At 43.7% G+C, this 12,393-nt stretch overlaps 1 protein-coding gene across 5 annotated transcripts in view; it reads left to right on the top strand.

Moving 5' to 3' along the window:
* Positions 1 to 4,574: 4,574 nt before the first annotated feature.
* LOC122450803 (cytochrome P450 7B1) overlaps positions 4,575 to 12,393 on the top strand; it is a 735,954-nt gene continuing 728,135 nt past the window's right edge. For 3 of the 5 annotated variants that reach the window (XM_043483045.1, XM_043483043.1, XM_043483044.1), the window contains exon 1: positions 4,648 to 4,952. In XM_043483045.1, the coding sequence (XP_043338980.1) occupies positions 4,828 to 4,952 (125 nt within the window). In that variant the 5' untranslated portion in view covers positions 4,648 to 4,827. Of the gene's footprint in view, positions 4,953 to 12,393 lie in introns of all 5 variants that reach the window. The other 2 variants (XM_043483046.1, XM_043483042.1) reach the window with 2 other exon arrangements.

Raw genomic sequence — 12,393 nt, 5'->3', positions numbered from 1 at the left:
AAAAGGTCTTCAGATTTTATTTCAACCAGGTTAGTTTACAGTATGTGTGTGGTAGTCGCTCAGTCATGTCTGATTCTTTGCAACCCCATGGACTGTAGCCCGTCAGGTTCCTCTGTCCTGTCTTGTGGGATTCTTCAGGCAAGAATACCAGACTGGGTTGCCATTCCCTTCTCCAGGGAATGTTCCTGACCCAGGGATCGAACCCAGGTCTCCTGCATTGCAGGCAGATTCTTTACCATCTGAGTTACCAGAGAAGCCCCAGTTTACAGTATGGAGTTCCCTTTTAGCAGAAATGGCAAACCTAAGAGAAACACATATTCAAAATGTATTAAGTATATACCACAAAGCAGTGGTCACCAACCTTTTTGGCACGAGGGACCGGTTTCATTGAAGATAATTCTTCCACGGACCAGGGAGGGAGTGGGGATGGTTTGGGGATGATTCAAGCACGTTACATTTATTGTGCACTTTATTTCTAATTTAATGCTGTCACTGATCTAACAGGAGGTACCAGTCCAAGGCCTGGAGGTTGGGAATCCCTGCCATAAAGCATTCTAAGTAAGATACTATAGCGATACCACAGGGAGATAGCAATATCACAGTTGCCAACCATATTCAGTGGGTTGACAGTGTAGTCTTCCTCCTTCCACCTACCTAAGACACTGTGATTAACTGCTGGCACTATCTGTTATTAATGCTATAAAATAAAAAGTTTAGCATGGTGCCTGGCCCATGGTAAACATTCAATAAACTAATGATGAACATTTTAACATATCTTTTCAAACAGAAGAGTCATCCAGGAGTCAAATGAAAAACTGAAGCATAAAAGTTGAGGCTTCTTGTGAAAATTAGTGAGAGGGCTTTTCTTCAGTGGATACAGAAATGCGAGGCATTGATTCCATCCTGTAAACTGACTCTGCTGGCCAGTAGTGATGAAAACCAATTTGATTTTTCTCAGAGGGGACAGGATAGCTGTTGGCTCACTGTATGCTCATTTCCTGGAAAACTGAATCTATCACAGGAGATAGGAGGGGCAGTACAAAAAACCCTGGAATCAAAGTACAAGATAAAGAAGCTCAAAAACATTAGAGTTCTGCTTGCCCAGACATTCCCAGTTTTAAGGCCAAGGACAGCAACACAAGTAATTCAGTTCTGGACCATGAACTAAGGGCAAGGCACATGGAAAGTTATTCCAACTATTGGGTTAGTCAAAAAGTTCATTTTTTTTTTTTCCTGCAAGATGACTCTAGCGGTGTTTTGTTGTCTTTAACTTCATTAGAAACAATTTTGTTAGATTGTATTGTGACAACAATATCAGCCCACATTAAAAATAAAGGGTGAATTTTTGTATAACCATTTTAATATTGAAGATGGAAGAAAAAAGCAACATTGATATATTATGCTTTATTATTTCAAGAAGGGTATGGAGAAAGTACAGAGACTGATCAAATGGGTCAAAAGTGGAGATTTCTCACTGGTTGATGCTCCATGCTCCAAAAGACCAATTGAAGTTGATAGTGATCAAATCAAGACATTAAGTGAGCACAATCAACCTTATGTCATGTGGGAGATAGCTGACATACTCAAAATATCCAGATCAAGTGCTGAAAATCATTTGCAACAGTTTCGTTATGTTCATTGCTTTGAATTTCAGTTCCACATAAGATAAGCAGAAAAAAAGTTCTTGATAGTATTTCTGCATGCAATTCTCTACTTAAATGTAATGAAAACATGTTGTTTTTAAATCAAATCGTGACAGAGGATGAAAAGTAGATACTGTACAACAACATAGGACAGAAGAGATTGTGGACCAAGTGAAATGAACCACCACCAACCACTCTAAAGGTTGGTCTCCATCCAAAGAAGGTGATGGTATGTATATGGGGGATTGGAAGGCAGTCTTCTAACATTCTGGAAAACCAAGGGCTTCCCTGTGGCTCATCTGGTAAAGAATCTGCCTGCAATGTGGGAGACCTGGGTTTGATCCATGGGTTGGGAAGATCCTCTGGCGAAGGGAACGGCTACCCCACTCCAGTATTCTGACCTGGAGAATTCCATGGTCTGTATGGTCCATGGGATCGCAGAGTTGGACATGACAGAACGACTTTCACTTTCTTTCTGGAAAACCAAATGATTAATTCCAACAAGTACTGATCCCAACTAGACCAAACTGAAAGTAGCATCAGAGAAAAGTGTCTGGAATTAATTGACAGAAAACACATACTCTTCCATCAGAATATCACAAGACCACGTGTTTTTTTGATGACCAGGCAAAAGCTGTTAAAGCTTAGCTAGGAAGCTCTGATTCATCCAATGTATTCACCACACATGGTACCTTCAGTTTTCCATTTATTTAAGTCTTTACAAAATTCTCTTAACGGAAAAAATTTCCATTCCCTGGAAGACTGTAAAAGGCACCTGGAACAGTTCTTTGCTCAAAAAGCTAAAAGGTTTTGGGAAGATGGAATTACAAAGTTGCTGAAAAATGGCAGAAGGTAGTGGAACAAAGCAGTGAATACACTGTTCAGTCAAGTTCTTGGCGAAAATGAAAAATGTTTCTTTCATTTTTACATAAAAACTGAAGAAACCTTTTGGCCAACCCAATACATTATCTCAACTCCAGGGTCGGGGACCAGGGTGATAAGGGGCAGAGTGTAGGTGCAGACAAGGTTGTCTAAGAGCGAGGTCTCAACTTCTATAGCAGGTGAGACAGAAGTAACCCGCCTTGGGAAAATGTGAAATGTGAAAATTCACACGTGTGTATTTACTCTCCACACCAAACTTGGAACGTAATTTTCAGCATTGTGTTAGAGAACATATAGGGTTTTCCAGGTGGCTCAGTGGTAAAGAATCTGCCTGACAATGCAGGAGACGCAGGACTCGGGTTTGATTCCTGGGATGAAAAACAGAGAGTGTTAAAAGTCTGGAAGAGGGAAAGATTAATTACAAGACTTAGTAGTAATTTCTACCAGGAAGTGGTATTTGGGCTGGGTCTTAACAGGTAGGTATAATAGAATTTTAGTATTTAGGGTAAAGAGGAAACTTTTTCAGGCTGAGAACATCATAAACAAAGGTGTGAAAGGACTGATTGTGAGGGACACAGTGGCTCAAGCGTTTCAGTATACGGACCTATCCTAGCCATGGATGGAGGCAGATTGTGGAGGGCTTCTCATTTCAGGCCCAAGATTAATGACTTTATCACAAAGGCAACCAGTGAGAATTTTGAACAGGGTTAAATCTGGCTAACTCTGTGTTGTAGGGATGTGGCAACTGGGAGACGGGCTGGAAAACTCAAAGGTCAAACGTATGGAGACCAGTTCCGAGGCCACTGTAACAGTCTGGAGAACACTGAAATAAAATCTTACCTAAAGGAAAGAGCATGATGGTACTGGAACAGTCCTGGTTAGAATGGTTATTAATTACTTAACTGGGTGGCCAGAGTAAGTTACTTCACCTGAAAGTTAAAGTGTTAGTCGCTCAGTCTTGTTTGGCTCTTTGTGACCCCATGGACTATAGGCTGCCAAGATCCTCTGTGCATGGGATTCTCCTGGCAAAGATACTGGAGTGGGTCGCCATTTCCTTCTCCACAGGATCTTCCAACCCAGGGATCGGACTGGGTCTCTGGCATTGCAGGTAAACTCTTCACAGTTTGAGCCCCAGGGAAGCCCTTAAACTGAGCCTCATTATATATTCTCTTGCATACCTGCTCAGTCCTGTGGGAGTCTTTATGACCCCATGGACTATAGCCCACCAGGTTCCTGTCCATGGGATTCTCCAGGCAAGAATACTGGAGTGGGTTGCCATTTCCTCCTCCAGAAGATCTTCCGGACACAGGGATAGAACCCAAGTCTCCTGAGGCTCCTGCATGGTCAGGCAGATTCTTTACCACTAAGTCACATGGGAAGCCCTATATGTTCTCTAACACACAAAAAAAGTACTGCTCCCAGTTTGGTGTGGAGGGTAAATAAACATGTGTCAAGCAATGTGAATGATCATTCCTAAGGAAGAGATCTTTTCAAAAGTTTCTTCCTTGTCCCGAGGACAACTTGCGGGGGCTTGTACCACTTCTGCTGTAGTTAGTACCTTAGCGTCCTTTTTTTAACAGCTCGTTTCACGTGTCTTCTCGCTTCTGGAAGTCTTACCCCATCAGGGCTTCTGGAGGGTCCCATCTGGGTCCCCGGTTTTCGGGCCCCTGGGACTGGCATGGGTGCCCAGCAAGCGCGGGAGGGAGCCGAGGAGCGCGGCGTAGACCAGGTAGGTGGAGGGCAGCGCGGCCCACAGGCACCCCGCGGGATGGACGGGGGCGGGGATGGGGAGGCGTGTGGGGATTTCTATGTGGTCGCCGGGGCCCAAGCGCAGCGGGCACAGTTCCAAACCTCCTCGAGGGCCAGCGCGGTCCCTCCGACCCGGGGCGCGGGCTAAGGGATGCCAGACGCAAGCGACTCACTTCCAGCTCAGAACTGAAATCCCCTTCTCTCCGGCCTTTAGCGGCTCCAGCCGGGGAAATCCTAGCCCCTTCCCCCTCGGCTCTAGCCCTTTTTCCTTCCTACCCCCCGGCGGGGACCCGAGGGGTGGGGGTGGGGGGCGGCGCGCCGCGTTCCAGAAGCTCCGGGCGGGAGGCGGTGGCCGAGCGGGGCGGTGCGCGTGGGTGAGGGGGGGTGGGTCGGAGGAGGGGAGTCTGGGAACTTTGAGACTCGGCCCTCGGTGACATCCAGGCGGCGCCACGGCCTGGCCAGCCTCCTGGGCCCTTGCAGAGTCGCGAGGCCGCGCCGCTTGGAGAGAGACCCCGGCTACCCTGATCTGCGCGCAATCGGGACGGCGGAAGACATGAGCGCGGGCATGGGCGGCTTCTGGCCGGAGCCGTGGCTGCCGCGGTCGCTCGGCTCCCCGGGCCTGGCCCTCGCCGCGGCCCTGCTGCTGCTGGTCTTGTGCCTGAGCGCGCAGCGCACCAGGTAAGCGCCCCGCTGACCCCGCGCCCGCCGGGGCCACGCATGCGTCCTGGGCCCAGAGCGCCCTCCAGCATCCCCGGCGCGCGGGCTCACAACTTGTGGGCAGGCCGGCGTCTCTGGGGGTCGGGTGTTAACACAAAGCTTCCCTGCCTCTTTCTCAGGCACGCGCAGACCGTGTGCAAGCGTGGGCACCGAATTCGAATTCGATTCGCTGCTCCAGGCTCGGTTGTAGTCAGCCCTGGGTTTGCGTGTTACACACTAGGTGTCACGCATGGTTTCCAGACACGTTTTGGTGCCTTGCTGCAGTGAGCTGGTGCTTTATGGCCTAGCCTGCGAAGTATCTCAGGAGGGGAATTCTGTTTCATTTCATTTTGTTAGAAGTGAAATGTTTTAGGAAAATCCCAGTGTATGGTATGAATAGTACCTCTGGCTGCCTCTTTGGTACTCAGTTTACCACTGACCGGCATCTGGAAAAAGAATAGTAACTCCTGGGATTTTTGTGGATACTTAATGAGCTTGCAGGGGCTTCCCTGGTAGCTCAGCTGCTAAGGAATCTGCCTGCAGCACAGGAGACCCGGGTTCGATTCCTGGGTGGGGAATATCCCCAGGAGAAGGGATAGGCTACCCACTTTGGTTTCTTGGGCTTCCCTGGCGGCTCAGACCGTAGTTCTCAGAATCCGCCTGCTACTGGGGAGACCTGGGTTCGATCCCTGGGTTGGGAATGGTCCCCCGAAGGAGGGCATAGCAACCCACTCCAGTATTCTTGCCTGGAGAATCCCATGGACAGAGGAGCCTGGTGGTCTGCAGTACATGGGTCCCACAAAGAGTGTGCAAAGAGACCCTCACGACTGAACGACTAAGCACAGCAGTGAGCTTGTAGTGTGTATTTTATACACTTACTCTGTTATTTTTTTTTTTTACTATTTTTTTTTAATTTTATTTTTTTTTATTAGTTGGAGGCTAATTACTTCACAACATTTCAGTGGGTTTTGTCATACATTGATATGAATCAGCCATAGATTTACACGTATTCCCCATCCCGATCCCCCCTCCCACCTCCCTCTCCACCCGATTCCTCTGGGTCTTCCCAGTGCACCAGGCCGAGCACTTGTCTCATGCATCCCACCTGGGCTGGTGATCTGTTTCACCATAGATAGTATACATGCTGTTCTTTTGAAATATCCCACCCTCACATTCTCCCACAGAGTTCAAAAGTCTGTTCTGTATTTCTGTGTCTCTTTTTCTGTTTTGCATATAGGGTTATCGTTACCATCTTTCTAAATTACTCTGTTATTTTTATTAGAACAGAAAAAACAGCGTATTAACAACAACAAAACTCAGAAGTGCGTCACTTTGTTATCTGATTTGAAAAGGGGAAGGAGAACAGAACATAAAAGTACTCACTTTGAAATCTGTTTGTCTTTTCTTGCTGAGTCACTTTTTCATAACACCAGGTTCTTCATAGCTTTTTTTCCTCTTCCTTTTTTGTCTGATCACCTGGGTGGATCTCGGTCAGGTGGGGAGGTTGGGAAGATCAGTGATTTTGTTGGGGACATGTTAGATCAGTAAGGAAGTCTGTTTCTGGTGCTTGGTGGCAAGGTCCAGGGAAGATGTTTAATGATAAAAGTCACAATATGAAAATGGAACATCAAGTCATGAGTAAGGTTGGTCACCTTGTGAAAGAGTGATGAAGAAGCAGGGGTCCCAGGGCATTCTCCTTATTGAAGAGCCAGGCAGAAGAAGATCACCAAAGAAGGCTGAGAAGGAGGGGCCGACAGCATGGGAAGAAAACCAAGGGAATGTGGTGTCCTGGAAGCTAGATAGAAACGTGTTTAAACAGGTAAGGGAGTTACCTGCGTCAGATGCTGCTGAGAAGTCTAGTTTGTTGAGGACAAAGGACCTTCAGAGTTGATAAAACGGAGAATTCTCCTGCAACGTGGGAGACCTGGGTTCGATCCCTGGTTTGGGAAGATCCTATGGAGGAGAGCATGACAACTCACTCCAGTATTCTTGCCTGGAGAATCCCCATGGACAGAGGAGCCCTCGGACTACAGTCCGTGGGGGTGCAAAGAGTCGGACACAACTGAGCGACTCAGCGTGGCTCACAGCACAACACAGAATTGATAAGAGTGAAACTGAGAGTTGATGGACATCTAGCCTGTTTGAAGTGGATTTAAACACTGTCTGTCCTACAGTAGTAGCTCCTAAGGTTTTATATTCAGATGAGAGTGCAGTGTAGTATTATGTTTCATATCTCTTGAGGCAATAATTCCAGTAATTTTATTTAAAGGAATCTCTCCTGGTGAAGTAATCATGAAGGTCCTTAAAGATTTAATTAGCACAGTGCTCATTAGGGCTACTTATAACAGTGAGACATTAGAAAAAAACTGTTTTCCAAAAAAATACTGTTTTAGTTAAAAATATTATTGCATATCAGAGTCATAGAAACTTCTGTAGCCATGATGAAGACATAGAAATCTACATTCAAGATACAGTAAGTGAACAAACTTACAAAACAGAATATGTTCATGTACATGGTTCAGTGACGTCCAGCCAAAGACCACTGGGAACACATCTGGAATGAGCTGAATTATTGCTTATTGCTATGAGGAAGAACACACACCATTCTTCTGGATAAGAGTGTTAGAAAGGACCTATTTATGGGATTTGGGTTTCTGTTATGTGATTTTGGGGACAGTTCAAGGAAGCAAGATTTTGCTCTGTTGGTAAGATACTCTCAGATGGTTGAGGCTAGTCTGTGATTGGACACCTTAATAAGTCTCCTGGATGAGGCAAGAGGAATGCATTGAGGCTGAATCAGCAATTAGTATAAAAGCAACAGACACTAGAATTAGTAATGTTTGGGGGATATTTGGTCATTTTATTGATGTAGACAGTGATTTCTGTCAGTATTTAGACATGATTTCTGTCAATATTTAGACGTGATTATGGATTGATCTCATTTTTGACTTTGTAATAGTCGTGGAGTGGCTTTCTTTGATCACTTAATCAAATGTTTGAGTAATAATGGCTTCACATTTGCTCCGCAGAACAGTGCAGTGCCATAGCTATTGTCAACTGAAGGTTGTGAAATGCACAACCTAAAGTTATGAGTTATGTTGTATCCGGAACCTTATGAAAACTATATAGCCCAATAGACAGCCTTACACATAGCTCTGAGAAACTGTTCCAAAAAGGCAAGGGAGGAGCCAGGATATATAGGAGTTTTTGCTGAGGAAGAAAAAAAATAATCCATGTACATCAAAAGGTTACTGCTAATCACAAAAAAATAGGCATCTCAAGTTAATGATTTTAGTTCTTTTCTATGTATAGGTAGGGGCTTTCCAGGCAGCTCACTGGTAAAGAATCTGCCTACCAAGCAGGAGACTCAGGTTTGATCCTTGGGTGGGGAAGGTCTCCTGGAGAAGGAAATGGCAACCAGTCCAGTATTCTTGCCTGGGAAATCTCAGACAGAGGAGCTTGGCAGGCTATAATCCATGGGGTTACAAAAGAGTCAGATACCACTGAAGTGACTGGGCATGCATGTGCAATCATTCTTTTGTAAGACTCTTTGTGGGCATATATTTAGTTATTTCTTGGGTTAAAATCCTGAAACCTTTGAGAAGATTGATGGGTCATGGGGTAGAGACTTACACTCATAACTGTGTTGGAAAATGCCACTTTTCCAAAGTATACTGTTTGTAACACTTCTACCAGTACACGCTATTCAAGAGTTCCAGTTGCTCTGTATCTTCACCTGTATCAGATGTGGCCGGTCTGTGCGTTTATAAACCCAGCTTTCTAGATTCTGAATGTTTGTCTTCCCCTGAAGAGTGTTGAATTTTGTTTTAGAGTGCAGATGTATTTCTCTTGAACTTGGGGAAGCTTAGCTTTATTTTTCTTATAAAGTCTATGGAAAGTTCCATATACCGGGAAATCCACTTCTGGTGGGATTGCCAGGGAAATCCAGTGGACAGAGGAGCCTGGTGGGCTACAGTCCATGGGGTCGCACAGAGTCGGACATGACTGAGTGACTGACACACACATGGAAAGCTGAGGATATTTTCTAAGCGTCTTTTCTTTGCTAGGATTCAAACCCTCAACTCTGTCCCCCCAGCAGTGGGCAGCACCTGAAACCTCTGTTCAGTTCTTTGAATCTTCCAACTGACTCCTTCCAAAGGGCTCTTTGAAATCTCCTCCACAGATCCACACTTCTGAGTTTGGCCAACAATTTGAGGGGTGATTATATGCATATTTTTTCTAGGTTTCTCTTCTGGATTTACACCCACTTCCAACCCCAAACTCTGACACCTCGATCAGTAATACTGTAGCATGTTGCTTGAGTTTCAGCTGCCTCTCCCTCTTGCAGATCTATCAGAGGAACTGCTGTGTACCCTGGACCTAATTCATTATGAGTCTGTTCTTTAAGGGGTGACTTCCCTTCAGTATCTGCCTTCTTTTGCTTATTCTTTAACACATTTAAAACATTTTTTTGTCTGTTTATTTTACATTTTATTATCTGTGAAAATGTTAGGTTATTTTAAGCTACTTCACCATTCCTGCTGTATCTGACTTTTTGTGATCCACCAGGCTTCTCTCTGTCCATGGAATTTTCCAGGCAAGAATACTGGAGATGGTTGCCATTCCTTCTTCAGGGGATCTTCTTGACCCAGGGATTGAACTCACATCTGCATTGGCAGGCAGGTTCTTTACCACTGAGCCACCTGAGAAGTCCTACTTCATCATTAACAAGAACCTAAACCCACATTTCTAACAGTGATTATATCTAGGTGATTTCTTTTTGTGGGATAATTTTTTATCTCCTATTTTATGCCTATATTTTCAAATTGTCATAATACATATACCTTTCTTTCATAATACAAAATAAGCAATACATTTAAATAAAACTTTGAAAAATTATTTTTAAATGTTTTAAATAATTTTTTCTTTTTCAAAGAACCAGCATTCTGGATCAGTGGTAGTGGTTAGGATTCTAACTTAGAAGGTATGATTTGAGTGGTTCTAGGAATTCCAATTCATTTCCAGAACATCATTAGTAACATATGATATATGTTTTTGTCCAATAATTAGCTACATTTAAAAAAAAACCAAAAACACTGTTTACTAATAATAGACTTAAATACAGATACTTTCCAATATATTTTAGAAGACAACATCATATAAATACAGAGTCTGTGTAGCAAGACAGAGTTGAAAACAAACACATCTCTGTTATTCTTTCCCTACTTCCCCATCCCCTGTAAAAAGGACCAAAATCAGTCCTACCAAAAAATATAAAAGAAATATAAAATTGTTAAATTGTTTTAAATGAGATAAAAGTGGCACTAAATATCATGTTTCCTGAAGAGGACACATAAAACAGAATTAAAAGCTTTATAATCAATGGGAGAAAGTATTTACAGAAAATGTCATGGGGAGAGGGCAGTAACAGATTTTTTAAAAATTTATTTATCTGATTATGCCAGGTCTTAGCTGCAGCATGTAGGATCTTTAGTTGTGTAACACAGATTTTTTAATCTTACAGTTCGGGATATGAGAAGTCTGAAAATGAGTGTTACTGACTTCAGTCAAGGTGTTGGTAGGCCACATTCCTTTTGGTGGATCAACAAGAGAATCCATCTCCTTCCTTCTCCCAGCTTCTAGAGGCCACCAGAACTCAAATCTCTTTTTTCCGACTCTGACACTCCTTTCTTCTGAGAACCTTTGTGACTACATTGAACCACCCAGGATAATCTTCCCATCTCAAGGTCCTTAATTCAGTCACATTGGCAAAGTCCTTTTTGCCATGTTAGGTAACATATTGAGGTTAGGGATTAAGGATTAAGACATGGACATCTTTGGTTTTAGGGATTAAGACATGGACCTCTTTGGGGGATGCTATTCTTCCTATCAGGGCTTCCCTGGTATTCTTCCAGTATTCTTGCCTGGAAAAGCCCATGGACAGAGGAGCCTGGTGGGCTGCAGTCCACGGGGTTGCAAAGAGTTGGACACGACTGAATGACTTAACTAACTCTAACTGTTCTTCCTATCACAGTGCTCCCTCTGACCTTCAGAGATTTATGTCCATTTTATGTGCAAAATATAACCACCCTATCACAACATCCATAAAATTCTCTACCAATTATAGCATCAAATCAAAGCTCAAAATCTCATCTAAATTTCATCAGCTTAGAAGTCCCAAGTTTCATTATTTCAATCATCTAAATCAGGTGTGGGCCTCTGGGTATGATCTATGCTAGGACAAAAATTCCCAAGAACCTTGTGGGTCTCCCATGTTTGTCATAGTGATTTACTCTATCAGACTTTTCCACAGATATTTTCTGGGTAACCCCATTTATATTCCTGGCTTCTTCTGAGATGCCTGAGGGGAAACATGAGTCACGTTCCTAATGTTTTCGATGACTGACTAATTATATATTAATGAACGTGTATGACTGAACATGCCAACCTTTTGACTTTTCCCCTGTGTGTGTGCTAAGTCGCTTCAGTTGTGTTTGATTCTCTGCGACCCCATGGACTGTAGCCCACTAGGCTCCTCTGTCCATGGGATTCTCCAGGCAAGAATACTGGAGTGAGTTACTGAGCCCTCTTCCAGGGGATCTTCCCGACCCAGGGATCAAACCCATATCTCCTGCATTGCAGAGAAGCCCTTATTCTTCCCAGGCACTAGCAAAAATTGTCCAGCCACAACCTTGACGTCCCCTTCAGAGCACGCTTTCCTGACAGTGAATCTTCTAGTTTTAGGGTCTCTTGCAATCAAGGTAGGCTGAGAATTTTCCCCAAATTACTTCCTGTGTCCTTTGTACAATGCTTAACAGTTTCCCCTTAATCTGTAGCTTTCTCTCACACTTTCATATAAGCAGCAAGAAGAAACCAGTCTGTCCTTTCAGCACTTTGCTTAAAAATCTCCCCAGCTAAATAGCCAAATTCACTGTTTACAAAATCTACTTTCCACGTAACTGCAGGACACACTATGTATGATTAAGATCCATTTTCTCCGGTTTCCAGTAACAGGCTCCTCATTTCACCTGAGCCCTCAGCAGCAGTGCCCTTAATGTTCGTATTTCTACTTACAGTTTATTTGTGATAAAGTAAGTGTTCTTTAAGATAATTATTTCAATATATATTCCTTCTGAGTCCTCACTAGTGGAACTGTTGATATCCATATTTCTACTTACCATCTATTCAAGGAGATCAGTTTTTTTTTTTTAAGAGGAACAAATTATTGATACTTTATTTTTAAACTACTTTATTTATTTATTTATTCATTTATTTTGGCTGCACCACTGAGCATGTGGGATCTTAGTTCCCCGAGCAGGGCTGGAACCCATGCCACCCTGCAGTGGAGGCTTGGAGTCTAAACCACTGGACCACCAGGGAAGTCCAATCTATGTTTTTCCTATCATCCTCCTCAAAATTCTTC

This window comes from Cervus canadensis, chromosome 12, assembly GCF_019320065.1.
Source record: "Cervus canadensis isolate Bull #8, Minnesota chromosome 12, ASM1932006v1, whole genome shotgun sequence".
Lineage (NCBI taxonomy): Eukaryota > Metazoa > Chordata > Mammalia > Artiodactyla > Cervidae > Cervus > Cervus canadensis.
Note: the sequence above shows the minus strand (reverse complement) of the source record. Positions and strands in the feature narration are given on the sequence as shown.